The sequence below is a fragment of the Lissotriton vulgaris genome, chromosome 5 (genome assembly GCF_964263255.1).
Source record: "Lissotriton vulgaris chromosome 5, aLisVul1.2, whole genome shotgun sequence".
Lineage (NCBI taxonomy): Eukaryota > Metazoa > Chordata > Amphibia > Caudata > Salamandridae > Lissotriton > Lissotriton vulgaris.
Genome location: NC_141693.1, coordinates 1,449,596,083 through 1,449,611,884, shown reverse-complemented (window position 1 = coordinate 1,449,611,884; position 15,802 = coordinate 1,449,596,083). Strand labels below are relative to the sequence as shown.

General features: G+C 45.3%; 1 protein-coding gene across 9 annotated transcripts in view; it reads left to right on the top strand.

The window, feature by feature from the left end:
* LOC147712725 (complement decay-accelerating factor-like) overlaps positions 1–15,802 on the top strand; it is a 795,131-nt gene that overhangs the window by 335,401 nt on the left and 443,928 nt on the right. For all 9 annotated transcript variants that reach the window (XM_086923379.1, XM_086923375.1, XM_086923380.1 and 6 more), the window contains exon 7: positions 12,031–12,216. In XM_086923379.1, coding sequence (XP_086779505.1) covers positions 12,031–12,216 — 186 coding nt within the window. The remainder of the gene's footprint in view (positions 1–12,030; positions 12,217–15,802) is intronic.

The window sequence follows — 15,802 nt, the reverse complement described above, 5'->3', positions numbered from 1 at the left end:
TTCACAAACCACTATTGTCTGGACAATCAGGTCCCTTGGGAAGGGCACTTTGCCCACTCAGTCCTGCAGGTCTTTTTGGTTTGTTGACACACCCACTACCTGGGAGGTCCTGCTTTGATATCTATTCAAAAGGTGAGGAATCTGCTGTTAGAAGTCTGTATTAGAAGAACACGATGATTACTTTCGGTAACACTCTTTCTGTTGGAAACTCTATTTAACCGCAGATTCTTTATGGACTCTCCCATCCTCCCTGTTCTGTATACTGGACTCTTCTTATTTAAAATGTCCCAATTAGAGATCTGCACACTGGTCACCACCAATCTGAAGTTTGGATTCTAGCTCTGCGGGTGTGCATGGTTCAGAAAGCAACTGATCAGCATGAGTGGTGCCTATATAGGGTCCTGTGCATCGCTTCCAGTGGGCAGGGACTTTGTTGCGTAGCTGCGTGGTCTTTACTGACCACACACATGGGTACTGCTTAAGATTTTCCTGACCCTGTCTGAAACCTGGGGAGTATTAAAAAGGTGACAAATCTATGGTGAGATAGTCTCTGCTACAAACAGCTTTAACAAAGGTAAGTCTATTGTGCTTTAAATAAAGATCAGTTTCTCATGCAGGGTGTTAGGAATATAGTGGAGACGTGTTGACATAGCATTCTAAATGAGGATGAAACCCTGCAGAAATAAACAACATTATTTGTATCAGACGACCAGAATGTCAGCTACCAGCCTACTGAGTAACCACAGCTTCAGGAAGAACAGCTGATCAGCTCAAGGGTTGGATGCTCAAAGTAATGGTTAGACGCATTTGTTGGGGAACATTGAGAGATTCTGTGCTCGTCGTAAACGGTAATCTCATGATTGTATCTTTATGAGGGGTAATGCAAACATCTAAATGGAGATTCTTGAAGTGCTGGGGTGGATGTCTTCTGATGTTCACCCTCAAACGTTTTGTTTGCACTATAAATTACGAAAGTGAATTCATATCGTTTTGGATACCCATGTTTTAGCATGGCACAGGAAGTGGGTGAGGATAACCCCCAGACACTGGAAGTGTAGTGCCTGCATTCCTGTAGCTGGAGGGTGGAAACCCAGACACTGAAGTTAGGAGGCTAGAGACCGGGCCACGTTTTCAAATTCCTTGACGACGCTGTTCGCAAGAATCTGCTAGTTAGTTCTTCTTTGACACCACCATTTGGTGCATGGTAGAGGTGAGGTGTCGGGCTACAATTTCTGTTGTTCAATGTGAGGACGTTTTGCATGTTGCCTGCCCCAGATTTGCTGCTTCTGGAAGGTTGATGACAGCTGGGTGCAAAAATCTCACCCCCCCCGAATTATTCTCACGTTGTGGGTAGGCCTCCTTGGACTCTGTGCCAGTTTACCTGCTGTGTGAAATGTCAGTTTATACAAAATATCCGAAAGGGCACTTGAAAGTGAACCAAACTAAACGGTCTGTCAGCACGAGGCAGTCTCTGTGGTTCAGTTTGAAGTAGAGTAAAATGCACCACAACAAAAAAAATAGAAATATTGATGGCAGTGTGGGATGAAAGGATTACAACTATAACGGACACGTATGTAGCAGCAACGTATCCATTTAAGACGTATTATTAAAATATTTTGAGTTTTATTCTCTCTGTAAACGAGGTCCCATTATCCTGTTAAAACAAGCATTTACTATGCAATGGTCTCTGCATTGTTAGTTAGAGCTATTGGCATTGCTCACAACATTATTTTTTTAATGTTTTTAAAAAACAAATAAATGGCATTGTCATTTACAATGCCAATAGCTTAATCTCTCGCAAATGCGAGACCTACTGCTTTTGCACCCACAAACAGAGCCACACACAAAGCCACCCACACACACATACAGAGCCAACTACACAGAGCCACCCACACAGAGCCACCTACACACACACAGAGCCACCCTCACACAGACCCACCTACACACACACAGAGCCACCCCCACAGACACGCCTACAAGAAAAGCTACAAACACAGAGCCCAACACACACATCCAACAGTAGGCATGGATGCAGCATGTATGCACCGCCACAACCCACTGCCAGAGAATCAGTATTACCATAAACAGCAGCAGCAAATGACTGCACAGTAAACAATTCAACCTTTAGCAGCCCCTCCCCCGCCGAGGCCACCGGTTGTCTCACATCTGCTGCTCCAAAGTGTACAAAAGGTCATGCAGAGAACTAAAGGGAGCCTGCCACGTAACACAGGGTGGAAAGCACCAGGGAGGGGTCGGGCGGGGCTCACCGACTAATACCTACTGCGCGAAACCAGGAGTCCTGCTGGTAGAGATCAAAGCAGAAAGGGACCCCGCCCCCTCAACCCTCCCCCCCCCCCCGCACCCCCTCCCCCATCTATTCAATGGTTATAAGGCGCTTTGCTAAAATCAAATCCAAGCTTATAAATCTAGAGCAGCCCTCATACTTTGCTGGACGTAGGAACAGCCCCACAAACACGTCACCGGTGAATGCAGAATATGGTGTTCAGTGACGTCATTAATATAGTCAATCTCCCCTCAGAGCCAGAGGCGCTCTCAATCCCACATCAGATGCAACAGCTCTGCCCCCTTCGCCCCACACCGGGGCAGCTGAGGCTCCAGGGTATATTTTATCAATCCTGCCCGCTGTAAGAAGTGCCCTGGGAACAAGAGAAAAATGAATCCAAACCTAGAGAACTTGCTCCAATATTTTCCAGCAGTCAGATCACTAATCAATATACCAATGCCTACCACCCATGGGCGTCCACAAGGGGGCATTGATAACCCTACTGAGCACCACATGCAGACTCAAACCCGTCCTATGTGTGCCCTGCATGTACTCGTCCTCAGCCATTAAAAACACACTTGCATCACACTACAATACTACCACATATTAAAGTGATCGAATCGTTACTTACTTTGCCTTTGATTTTCGAGGCCGCTGGTGAGCAGTCAGAGCAGCACACGCTGCTGCTTATGGGTGGATTCGACTGAGCAGCGCCGCTGCGCCTGCACAGTACGGGGGGAGGGTGCAAAACTAACGCAACTAGTCTGATCGGCATTTGTCTGACTCCTCAAGGGGAAAGACTTCTGCGCCAAGGAGGAACGGACACGGGCTGGCAAAAAAATAAATTTTTCAATTGTGATTTGTAGCTTCTATAGGGACCTCACCCACGCATTCGGGCACGGCGTCCAACTTTAAATATGTTACGCACCGGCACAAATTAAGCACTGGAAGGACTCGAATTTTGCATCACTGGTGCTGCGCAGAATGACAACTCTTATCAGCATCGAAATACAGACGAAGCACAAAGAACAAGCGGAGTGATGGGGCAGAGAGATTTAATATGTCCGTGAGAAAGACAGCGAGGGAAAAAGTCAAAGAATCTAGAGGGCGAGAGAGGTAACTTTAGAGCAAGGTTGAGGGAAAGTGCACAGATCAAAAGAGAGGCTGCGGAACACAAGTAAGGGAGAGAGAGTAAAAGAGAGAACGAGGCATCATGGGGCAGTGACGGACAGAACAAGCACTCACCTGAGGACGACTTCTTCCGGCGTCGGTCGGCCTGAAATGGCTGCCACAAAGCTCCGACATTTTCGCGATTCGGGGGCGTGTTTTTAGCAGCTGAGTGTCGGATGACGTCACGGCTTAAAAACTGCAAAAAACACGCCCCCGAATCGCAAAAAGACGGGGCTTGAACAGAGTGATGCCCCTCTCCTCCAATGGCTGGCCTCCGTTTAGGAAGCGAGCCAATGTAGAAGAGGGGCGGGTTCAAGCCCCACTGTAGCCAAAACATAAAATCTCGGCTCTGCCCACTGCTTACGCAGTAGGACGCAGGCCGAGACCTAAAAAGCAATGAAACACCGCTTTCACTGATTTTAATTCACAGGCAACTTGTGGCAAAATCTGAAACTAAGTAATATTATGAATCGTGAGGATGCACTTGCCGAAGAAACGTGAATCATGTTGGTGCGCGGCAAATAGAGCTTGAAGTCTGAATGGTGTTGCAACTCAACACGATGAACTTGTGTTTAAGCTTTTATTCCCTTCCCCTAAAACTTAGAACTCATCACTCTTTATTGTGCTCACTAAAGTTTTGCAGGCTGGACAGGCCTCCTCTGAGCCCCTACTGCCACTTATGAGGCTCTGACTGGCACATTAAAGGGCACCTGAGCGAAGGTGAACCGGCATGTCGCCAGACGCCACAGACCTGTGCCAGAGAACCCTTGCTTTTTAACACAACACCCTACACCAGAAAGTCTGGTAGTTCCAGCTCTCACCAGCATGATTTTTCCGTACAACTCCCACCTCGTAGGGGGAAAAGCCTTTGTGCTTATCTTAATGTATTATATTGGAACAGCAGATTCAAAACCGTTTCTTCACAAAATCAACTGATCTAAATAATTAGCGATTAGCAGCAAGCTTTCTACCAGAGATCTGCTGTTCTGGCAGAAATTTCCATTAAAATACATTATATCCGACTCCACGATTCACCTGCCAGACATAATGATTTATTAAAATTATTTAAAATACATTTCGAGCCCAAGCATATTCAGAGGATGTATTACTAGAGAGGTTGACATCAAGAGAAGAATATTTAATGATTTGTACTAAAGTAGATACAATAAAATCAGCTATGTAGAGAAGTAAAATCAAGAGAATATCAATGTTACGTTCAATGTTAATAATTCTGATAATTAATTAAATATACATTTTCTAGTTAAACCAAGGTTTCCATGCCACCAACCGTCGAGTTGCATGTTGATGAAAACATCGGTATCGGATTAACAACCTACTTTACACTGAAAAACGCTGACTTTACCAGCTGCCACATTGTATTTGGGTAGTTTTAATGCACGGCGGTGCCTCACACTGATTGGCCAGTTCCCAGTCAATTAGAGACCAGCCAGGGAGGAGCCAGTTGTGCCCCTCAGGCATTTAAGGCACACCGCAGCGTGGACGCACCAAAGGCAAGCCTGTCTGTGCCTCTCAGCGCCGGAATATCACCAGGAGCCAGGCAATCTGCCTCACCCTTTTCTCAAAGACGAGTATACTCTCATGAAGCTTTAGTCACTCCGCAATGTGAGGCACCATGTGGGGAACACAGTGGGGCCCAGAGGTTTGCCCCACTCCTTTCAGTCAGTGCACCTTTGGGGCTAGCCCTCGCTTGCTCTCTACAAACTCTAGCTCCAATGCCTTGACCTATACTATTCTCAGCCTAAGTTGCTGCCCTCCTGACTAAACATCACACTGAGGTGTTTGATCCCTCGCAGACAGTCAGTCAGATCCGGGTTGGTCTCTCTCCACTGGCTACCTGTGCGCCAAAGGGTGCTGTTCAAGGCCTTATGCATAGCCCACCAGTCTTTTTGGAACTCTGGCCCCAATCTCACACAGGACCTAATCCATCACTACAGGCCCAACAGGAACCTAAGATCAGATCAGTCTTTCCTAGCAGTCACCCCGAGAGTAAGGAGATCCAGAGCTGGAGGTAGGTCATTTTCCTACAATGCGGCGAGGGCCTGGAACACCCTTCCACCGCATTTAAGATCCAACTCTAACCTTACGACGTTCCGCAAACAACTGAAAACCTTCCTGTTCCATTCAGTCTAACCTCACCCTTCTCCCGTGCCTTCCCCCTCTGTCGGATCTGGTATTCTCAGCGCTTGGACGCCTCTGGGCAGCAATTTCGCGCTATATAAATCCACATCAAATCAAAAAATCTCCTTCAAGAACGGTTCCCTGAGGTCTTATACTTAACGGAGACTTGGCTCACCGAGGATTCTGTGACCATATCAGCCCTGGCCCTCCCCGCTGGATATGAAATGAGTAGCCTGAATAAAGCGGTGGGGAAGGGGAAGGCATCGCAATTATACATAAAGTAGTCTTTACCTGTAGCCTCGTCCCCAAAGACCTCTCTGACTGTGATAGCGCACTCTTTAAAATCGCCCTGAAAGCTAACTTCACACTTTCCGGGCTAGTTATTTACCGCCCACCGGGCCCATCTAAAACCTTTAGAGAAGCCCCGGCTAATGCTATCATCACATTAGCTCTTCAGACAGCCAACTTCAATGTTATAGGTGACCTGAATCTCCACCTAGAGCTACAGGAGGCCCCTGGCATTCTAAACTTTCTTTGAGACATGGCAGTTTGCCAAATGGTCCAATTGATCCTGGGATCAACACACATTGCAGGTCATCTTCTTGACCCGATTGTTTTCAAATCTTCTGTCCCTGAAGGTGCGGGTACCCCTCCCTATGTCCTGGACAGATCACTCTATTATTTCTATGCGGCCATCGCTAGTTGGCCCCAAACTACAGCTACATCGCAACTCCTCACTCAAACGCCGCTGGCATAAATTGGATCATGCCGCCTAACTGGCGGCCTTAAGCACTCAGCTCCCATAAAGGTCCGCTAATATTGAAGAAGCCAATGGGCTCTTCCAAGGGTGGGTTACCCAAGCCTTGGACACCTGTATACCGGTTAAACTCACTCATTCTAAAAGCACACGGGCCAACATGTGGTTTATTGAGTCTTTGACTCTAGTTAGGAAGAACTGCAAGGTCTTAGAGTGAGCCTGGAGGTGATCCTCTGACCCTCTGGCTAAAGCACAGTACAGAAGTGCGATTAAGGCATACCACAAATTGGTCTGCATGACTAGGGCAGCACACTACACCGACCTGATCACCACAAGCAATAACCCCACTAAAACCATATTCTCTCTTTTGAAGGACCTGCTAAAGCCCCCCTCTGCTTCAAACAGTATCATAGCTTCTAGTCTGCATTGCGAAGTATTGGCCAAATTCTTTCTGGAGAAGGTGGAACGCATCTATAGTAGTTTCGACCCAGGTGACACCTCCTATGGTACTGGGAGGAACTTGTCCACGGGCTCTTAGACCTACTCGCTCGCCCCGCTCCCTCCTGTCTCCCTTAAAGCTATAGAAGCACTGTTTGTTAAAGTAAAATCAGGGTTCCCAGATGCCCCCATAAAACCAGCCGCTTTTTGAAAATTTCAACAGTATCTCCTGGCTGAATGCTTGGAGCTAATGAATCTATCTCTATCCTCAGCAGTGGTCACTAAGCCCTGGAAGCCCGCCAAGATAGTTCCCCTACTGAAAAAACAACATTAGACGTGTCCGAGCCAGAAAACATCCGACCAATCTCGCTGCTCCTGTTCCTATCCAAAATCACAGAATCGTATGTCAGTTCGATGCCAACTCATTACCTGGAAACAAACTCAATACTAGACTCATCTCAAACCGGGTTCCGGCCTCGGCATAGTACTGAGTCCGCTCTGCTGATGGTCATAGAACAGCTACGGACCTCCTTGGATGCTAGAAGAACTACAGCATTCAGTTTGCTGAATCTGAGCGCGACCTTTGACACGGTCTTCCATGAGATCCTGCTCCAACGTATGGAGGAGATAAGTGTCAATGACAAAGCCATCTCTTGGTTTTCTTCCTTTCTGGACGGTCGGACCTTCCAAGTTACTGCCCCTCCTTTCTGCTCCCGTACTCACCCATTGTGGTGTGGGGTGCCCCATGGGTCAGCATTGAGCCTTATCTTATTTAATGTTTACGTGAGACCATTGACTCTGCTGGCCAAAGCCCGGGGCCTCTCCCTGGTGTCATATAGAGATGACACACAGCTGGTAATCGCCTTCTCCCAGAATCCCAGCACTTGGCAAAATTTAAAGAGGATCTAACAGCCACCTCGGAATGGATGGCTGCTAAATATTTGCAGCTAAATTCAGCCAAATCTGAGATCCTTCTGGTAGGCAGGGATTCCCATCTCTGGGGAAATGAGTGGTGGCCTCCTGCTCTTGTAGTGCCCCCCATACCCAAATCTGTGGTGAAGAATTTAGGAGTTATAATGGATAACAATCTCACCTTTGAGGCCCACGCCAAATCAGTGGTACGGAAATGTTTGGGACTGTTGCATGGCGTAAAGCCAATACTAGGTCTCTTTGATTCTCAAACTCAGCAGCTGATCATCCAATCGTCCATCCTGGCCAGACTGTACTGCTGCAACGTGATACTTCTGGGTACCAACAAATCCGTGATTAAAAGATTGCAGCACGTTCAGAACACTGCTGCCCGCTCTATCTTCGCTCTTCCTTAACACGGTCATGTCTCCAAACTCCTCTGCCGCCTATATTGGCTACCTCTAGAACAGAGAGTGCGCTTCAAAACGCTGTGTATCACGTTTTGGCCCAAGAATCTTGATTAATTTATGTTCCTACTATGCATTCACACGAGCTCATCGCACGGCAGATCTGCTCCTAGCCAGAGTCCTTCGGATACGGAGGGCCAGAGTGGGTGGTCGATCCTTCATGCTGTTGGCCCCTGCCCTATGGAACTCCCTCCCTCTCCACATGGGTAGCAACCCTGATCACCTGACCTTTAGAATACTGGTGAAGACCTGGCTTTTCACCCACTGTTAATTTTTTTCTCTTTGTCTCCTCACTCGGTGTTTAACTTTAATGCTGGGACACCCCGATACTGGAGCAGCCATCGGCTTTACAAATACTTTAACATAACATAATAACAGTAGTTATTGGCAGTCTCCACGACAGGCACGTTTCTATGTTTGAGTTGTGCGGATTGTGATATCAATGTCTAGGGAAAACTTAATTCACTATTTATATTCAGGAATGTGGTTTTCTGTGTCAATCTGCACATTTCGTATAATCTTGTTTAGACTTTTACAGATGACTAACCACAGAGTTCTGAATTTTCTTGAGATCTCGTAATCGCACCTGTAGAGCAGGTACTTTTATTGTGCCTAAAGTGGAGGGCCTTAATGTGGGGTTGATACCTTAAGTACAAAAATAGGCAAAAACTTAATGCACTGTGTAAAGAGTTTTTTGATGGATACTTTTAAATGCAGATGCCTCACCCTAGAATATACTGAGGTGCCAGACTGATCTAGAGATGTTTGCATGCCAGTGTTTTCATGCACCCATAAGTTCTGTGTTAGCTTCATACAGAGCCAGAAGTGACAGAGCAGAGCCGCATATAAGCAGCACCCATGCATGCTGACTTCAGTTAATTTCTTCCCTTGCCTTCCGATACCATTCCAGAGCCATTTTCACATTTCTTGGTAATTTTCTGACAACTTTTAAAGGCTCTCACAGTGTGCTAGCGATCGATGTCTTCATTTAAAACAAGTTTTAAGCCATGTGTCTTTGGTGTTTGGGCTCTAAGTCATGTCATAAGTGCATCCTCATGCACTTCAAGGTGATCTGAGACCAGGAGGTGAAGTTGTATGTCACTAAACACTAGAAGAACTTGTGGCCTTCGCATAGTTCCTGGGTCAGAGGCACTTGGTTAGTATCAGACTGCATGATGATCAGTTGCGCTATTGTGATTTCTTAGTGCAACATCGGTTGGGTTCAAGGCGAAGGCAGTTTGATGTCCGATGTTGGCCTGGCACCAGATCATCCTCCAGAGCCAGTGACCAGCAGGCAGGGAGCGGTGTAGATCTTGGGGCCTGAGTAGAAGTCTGTATTGGCGTCGGTGCGGGCACAATAATGAGTCCCAAGGGCAGACACCATTCCAGGGAGGGACCTGTCGATAGTAACTGAACTAGAGGCCCTTGAGAGGCTAGAAGTTGTGCCAGAGGGAGAATGAAACACACTGAAAATTTGCAGCATGGCCTCTTTGAAGCACCTGATCTGCAGCAAGATCAACTGCAGCCAGGAACGCATCAGGATAAACTGAGCAATCCAATCCGGGGCCGGAGACCTTAAAAGAGTGTGAGTGATATTGTGACGACCTCGCACCTTCTCTTTGGAGCTAGAGTGGAGGGATGGGGTCCACTCCAGTCTTGCTACCCTTTCTTATTCTTGCGTTTGGTCTTGGACTTTGACTAACTGCAGGACTTCGAGGGCAAAGCTGAACCGTTGCAGGGCGGCCTCCGGACCAAGTTCAGGTCCTCTCGAATGCACTACTCTTCCCACACCTGAACTAATTTCAGACAAGCATGTGTCCATTCTGTTACAGAAAGTATGCTTATTACTTTCCAAAAGTGCCATCGAGAAATCGTCAGACCAAGAAAGAGAAAGGGGCGTTACTCTCACTGCTTTCTTATCCCAAAGAAAGACATTGGCCCTCGGCCTTTTCTGGAACTTCAGACTCAAAATACCATCCTGCGGAACGGCAAATTCCGAATGCTTATATTCACCATGATATCAGTAATTACAGCTCTAGTGTTTAATGCATTCTACTCGTTTAGCTTTAGTAAATTGCGCCTGAATCGGAATGCAAGAAACTTCTTATAAGCTTCAACCTTATTGGTCCTCATGAATGAGATACAGCTTAAGCCCCTATGTCACAGTTAGCTCTGGGACCTTTGTCTGGGCATACCACTTATTTCTACTCACTGAGAAAAATGAGAAGTGGTAGGGAGAATGGTTACATTAATCTGAAATGCTCCACCATTTGTTAATCTTTTCCATTACATGTGAAAACCATTCTGAAGTCAGTCTTGGTTGCATTCCAAAAGGGGCAGTTCGGGTTAATCTTCCTGACCACGTTGCTGATTTACATACGATTTGTCAATCTGTGGGTTCATAGACCATAAAAAACAATCGAGTGGGATGCCACCAGAGTAATTACCAATGGTTACTATGGATTCTAGTATTTTCATCCATCACCCTTTGACGACTAGATATTTCTGCACTGCAACCCCAAATTTCTAGACCAAAGGCATGTCCAGCTTTGCTGGCGGGAGGACATGAGGACTTTTGCATGGCATACAGAAAAAAACACGTTTGAAGACTAGGCACATGCACAACTGTTTCCACTTCCAGAACACAAATGCTGTTGAGTCCCTTTTCTTTTCCTAGGTCATCAGACACAATTCTGTGCACAATGGCATTTCTCCACCTCCTGTTTGCTTCAGTGCCTCTTTCCATTGTCTGTGCTTAGTATTTTAAATTTAGCCTTTCTATACTAACAAGATTGCTTAAACACTGTTGGAAAACTGAGTATCAGTGTGTCATGGCAGAAGGCGCAGGTGTACAGACATGATTTTTTTACTTCTATCAAGTACCATTTTTCGACTTATAAAGTCTCACTGTTTCAGAGCGATGGTAGCTGCTTTTGGCCACTTTGGGGTAGTTGTATTGTATTGCAACATTTATATAGTGCTTGCTACCCCTATGCACGGTGCTAAAGTGTTTGCCTATATCGGAAGTGTTTCCATGTTGTGTGTGATAACCAATAATGTCTGGTTATTGGAATATGGGATGCAGCGCATTGTAGTTTGATGGATGAAAAAGTATGAGAGAGGTGTGCAGTTTATGGTTTTTAGTAGGCTGGTAGCTTTGAATCACTCTTTAGGTCCCTTTATGGTATTTAATATAGGTCACTTATGTTATTTCATATAATCATAGTCCAGTTAGCAGATTACCACCCTAGGTTGTCCATTCTGAGATATTTTGTTCTAAGTTCATGATCTTGAGCTGGCATAGGTTGGACAAAGAACTGGCGAAGGGATCTGATGCTAGGATGGATTGTGGTAATATCATTCATCTCATTTTCATTGTGAGCTGTCAAAAAGGCAGTTCTAGTATTGGCTTATTGAGACCTGCAATTGTAGACTAAATTAAAGTCCTCTGTTGGCCAAAAGCAAATGGCAGATCTCTTCAGCCAGTTTTGTTGTTGTTATATGGTTTATTGCTATGGACTGGTACAGTACTGGGTGATGGACATGATCCACAGCAGTTTTATCTTATGTGAGTGTACAAGTGTCAATCAGTATATGTAAATTATTATGCAGTCTGTATGAGCTACAATCGACTGCCCCACTGAGTGTTCTAGTATTAGTATTATTGTGGGCTGGTGGGGTTTATAGATTGTATTGTATTGTAATGACATTTATGTAGTGCTTACTACCCCTGACGAGGCATTTACTCTTTGGTTGATTTTGGATTATCCTTGTGCTCTTAAAGAAACCATTCCATGCATTTTACTGCAGTGTCTATGTAGTTAATTACATTAACTTGTGTACTTTACATATGTATTTCCTTTTAGCTGTCATTTGCCAAAAACCACCAGACATAGTGGATGGAACACACAGCAGCGATGGGCAAGAAGAGTTCAACTATCAAGCAAGCATAACTTACTCTTGTAATAATAAACAATTATGGCTAATTGGAGAGGCGTCCATTCACTGTACACAGTATGGAAATTGGAGTGGACCTGCACCTGAGTGCAAAGGTATTTATGTTTAATGGTTTATTCCTTTGACCCCACACATATGAGACTGCAAAACAAAACGCTCCTTAAGTCATTGTACAGGCATACCTTTTAATGGAGAATACATTTATTATGCTTGTGTGCCTGAGAGCTCTTGTAGAGATAGCTAAGTTACCAAGAAGCATTAAGATGCAAAGTGCAGCAGGTTGAAGGAAAGATACTGAAAATGATCATGCAGATCAGAACAAATTGTACCTGGACGTTGGACCTTCACATAGGATCTGAACCAACCTTGTTATGGGTAAGCAAACAAAAAAGGGGCGCTGTATTTGTAGAAGACACTGACAATGGACCCTATTTTGGGGTTAGAAGCCAGTACTGGCCTGACTGTTGGTGTGGCCTTCCTACATGGGGAATGGCTAGCTTTGGAAAATTAAGATTTCTGTGCCTCAGTGCTCGCAGCAGGCAACCCCTCTGCTCAAAGGCCATGCTTCCAGCCATACTCCTATGTTGATGGCTTGTTGACACTGTGCCGTCCTGGTCTGCATATGTTTCTGACTAGCTCTGTGTTTTCCCAACAGGGAAGTCTGCATTCGTGCAGGCACCCTGGAGATCCTTCATCTGTTTTAATTTTGTTGAATTGAGATAAGTATGAAGATAACCCTCCTCTCCCCTCCCCCCCCACAAAATCCTCCCAAGGATGAGCCCATTAGATAATATTTATTTTGGAAAAGCAACATAGTGGAGATTATTTATGATTAAGGTGGATCCCATGGTAGGGGATCTTTTACCTTCGAGACTGGCTCATTTACCCAGTGATTTTTTTTGAAAGATCACTTTATTAAGGAACTAGATCAATGTGTCACCACTTTTTAAAAGCCAATGCCTAGCTTTCTTTAAAAAGATCTTCATTCCTAGGATTTCAGCTGAGGTGGGCTAGGTGGTCTCACAGAGAATCTAAGGCTCTGAAAGAAGCTATCCAGTATATTTAGATGTTTTTATTTCCCCAGTAGAGGGGCACCAGTAGTGACTTCAGTGGAGCTTCATCCATCGGCATGATATCAAGGTACAGATAATGCCTTCTTACGATCAAAGGCTAAGGGAAAGACTGATGTGAGTTGTTCACAATTGGTTTTATATAACCTGCGATAATTGAGATCCCCAGACTGCCACAGGATTCCATATAGCATTTCTTGTTTTATTTCTTTGAATAAGAAGCAGCTTTGATAGACAAGAAAGTATTAACCTTGGAGAACAAGTGGGTGAGAGGTAGGAGATTTGTCAAGGCTCTTCTGTATCCTAGAGCTTTTGTAAGTAATCTTTTCCTAGCAGAGAAAAAGGACAAGGGATAATACCTCGTTATCAGCATCTGAGAATTTAACAAGGGGATTGTCTAGCTGCTGTTCAAGGTGGTGAGTATCTATCTTCATACACAATAAAAAGTATACATATTGAAAACAATTATTGATGCCTGGTATATGGATTTGAAACACCCATTCAAGCAAAAATCTGCAGCTAGAAAAACAACAAGGCCATGGGTTTTGAGACTCCTTGGCATGTCTACTGCGCTTGTTTCAAGATGACATCCGGGATGACCTTGTCCAGATAATTTGAGATGGGCAAGAAGCAGCTCAATGGCTTATTTGTTGTGCAATGCCACTGATTTATTGGGTCGGGCCATAGCCTCCTCTCTGAGTTACGTCGCTGCGCCTGACTTCATGTCTCTGGTTTTTCAGAGGCTGTTCAATCCACTTTGATTGATATGTCTTTTGATGGCGTCCGTCGTTTCAGCGCACTGGCTGACCCTGCCTAGCGACGATATCGAGGCAGTCAGGGTGGAGCAGAACCTTAGCTCTGCTGTGGTCTCCCATACTAGGTTGGTACGAGGAACTGTCCCATTTTTTGTTCACATTTGTGTAATTTCAGGGCAGGTGCCCATTAGCTTTCTTGTCAAATCCCCTTTGTATCTATGGGTCACACCCGGTGGGTGTTCCTGCCCTCTGCAGGTACATTTTTTCTTATTGTACTGTCAATGACAGGATGTGGATGCCACAATATGGGGCTTAGATTGTTTTCTGGACCTAAGTACCCCTGTTCCTACAGGCTTCTTTCAGCAGACTAGTTTTCTACCCTGGTTCTTGTTCTATAGTGAGTGTCTTGCTTGCATTGTGCGGATGCACTGCAGCCGTGCTCCCTGTTCTGAAGGGACCATCTTCTGTATGCCTTGTAGGCCATTTTGGGATAGTTCTAGTTCTTAGTATCTCTTATAGGGACTTCAATTGTGTGCCTCTGCAATTTATTGGTTGTGCATTCACCTTGCATCTGCTCCCAATGCAGCCATCAGAGGGGATGGCTCTCATCCCCATAGCGCTTGTCTTTTCTACTGGGCAGCTTTTCTCGTTTAGCTCGAGCAGTGCAACTAGTGGCGCGCTCCTTTCCCTGGGTTGGTTTTCCACTGTGACCTGCGACAACGTTTCTACTTCGGTCTTTTATTGTTGAATTTGCACTTCTTAATTCTCGTTCTTTCTCGTTGCCTGGGTGACTTCCTGCCTCTTATCCTTCTGGTTCCTTATTGGACTATTGCTAGGCCTATACCTCTAGACTTGTTTTTATCAGTTTCACCCCTGCAGAGGGTGTTATTGCTGTCGCTTTCTGGAATACCCTGTACACGTCTATCCCATGGGCATTATTACTTGTCAATTTTCCTTCTAGAATGTAGTCCCTTAGGCATTGTGGTTCCACTTCTCACAGGACTGGTTTCCTCTCACTCATTATAATTGTTCAGTGTCGTAGAGCGCATCTGCATCACCTGTGAGGGTTTTGAGATGCTGAGCGAGGGTCTTAAGGCAGTGGGACTTCTGCCTCCTTTCGCACCCTTTTTCCTGAAGGTTTTTTCCTTTTTCATGGGATGTGATACCGTTTCTCCCCTATGTCACTTCCTCCTTATTTTTGCGATCTCCTACTTCTACTTTTTTTAAATTTATTTTTTACATTTATTTATGGATTTTCATACATGAACAATAGAAACATAGTCGTTCACTGTCACTTTTCACACATGGAGCACTACATATGCAAGGAGGTACAAGTAGGTCAAATATCATGATAACCATGAAGTCCCGTCTAACAGCAAAAAGCAAAGTCTCAGAATCGCGGTCAGACCCACAATGTAGGAGATCTCATCCGCCCCCCAGGCACTGTCCAGCCCACCTGGCATATCATAAACGGAAGAGCAAAAACTAAGCATGGTAATCATCATTACTGGAAGCATTTGTTTTACCAGATATCCATTATGTTGAAAAGGAATGGTCCGATCAACCCACTCCAGTCGGAACTATACCTTGCTCCAATTGTGTAGCGGAGGGCTGCCTATGTGACTCAACATATGTCCTGAATGAACCCCATATGTCCCTGGGGCGAGAAGAGGCAGGTAAAGCGGTGGAGTATATCTCACAATTTGTGTTGCATGATGCCAAACTGCCCATCCAACTCCGTAATGTAGGGACTGATCTGCGACCCCAATGGATTGCAATCTCTCTTTTGGCCAATAACAAACTTGGCGCTGCAAATTTCCGCACCTTTTTGAGAAAATTGACCACATAGCCCAGCA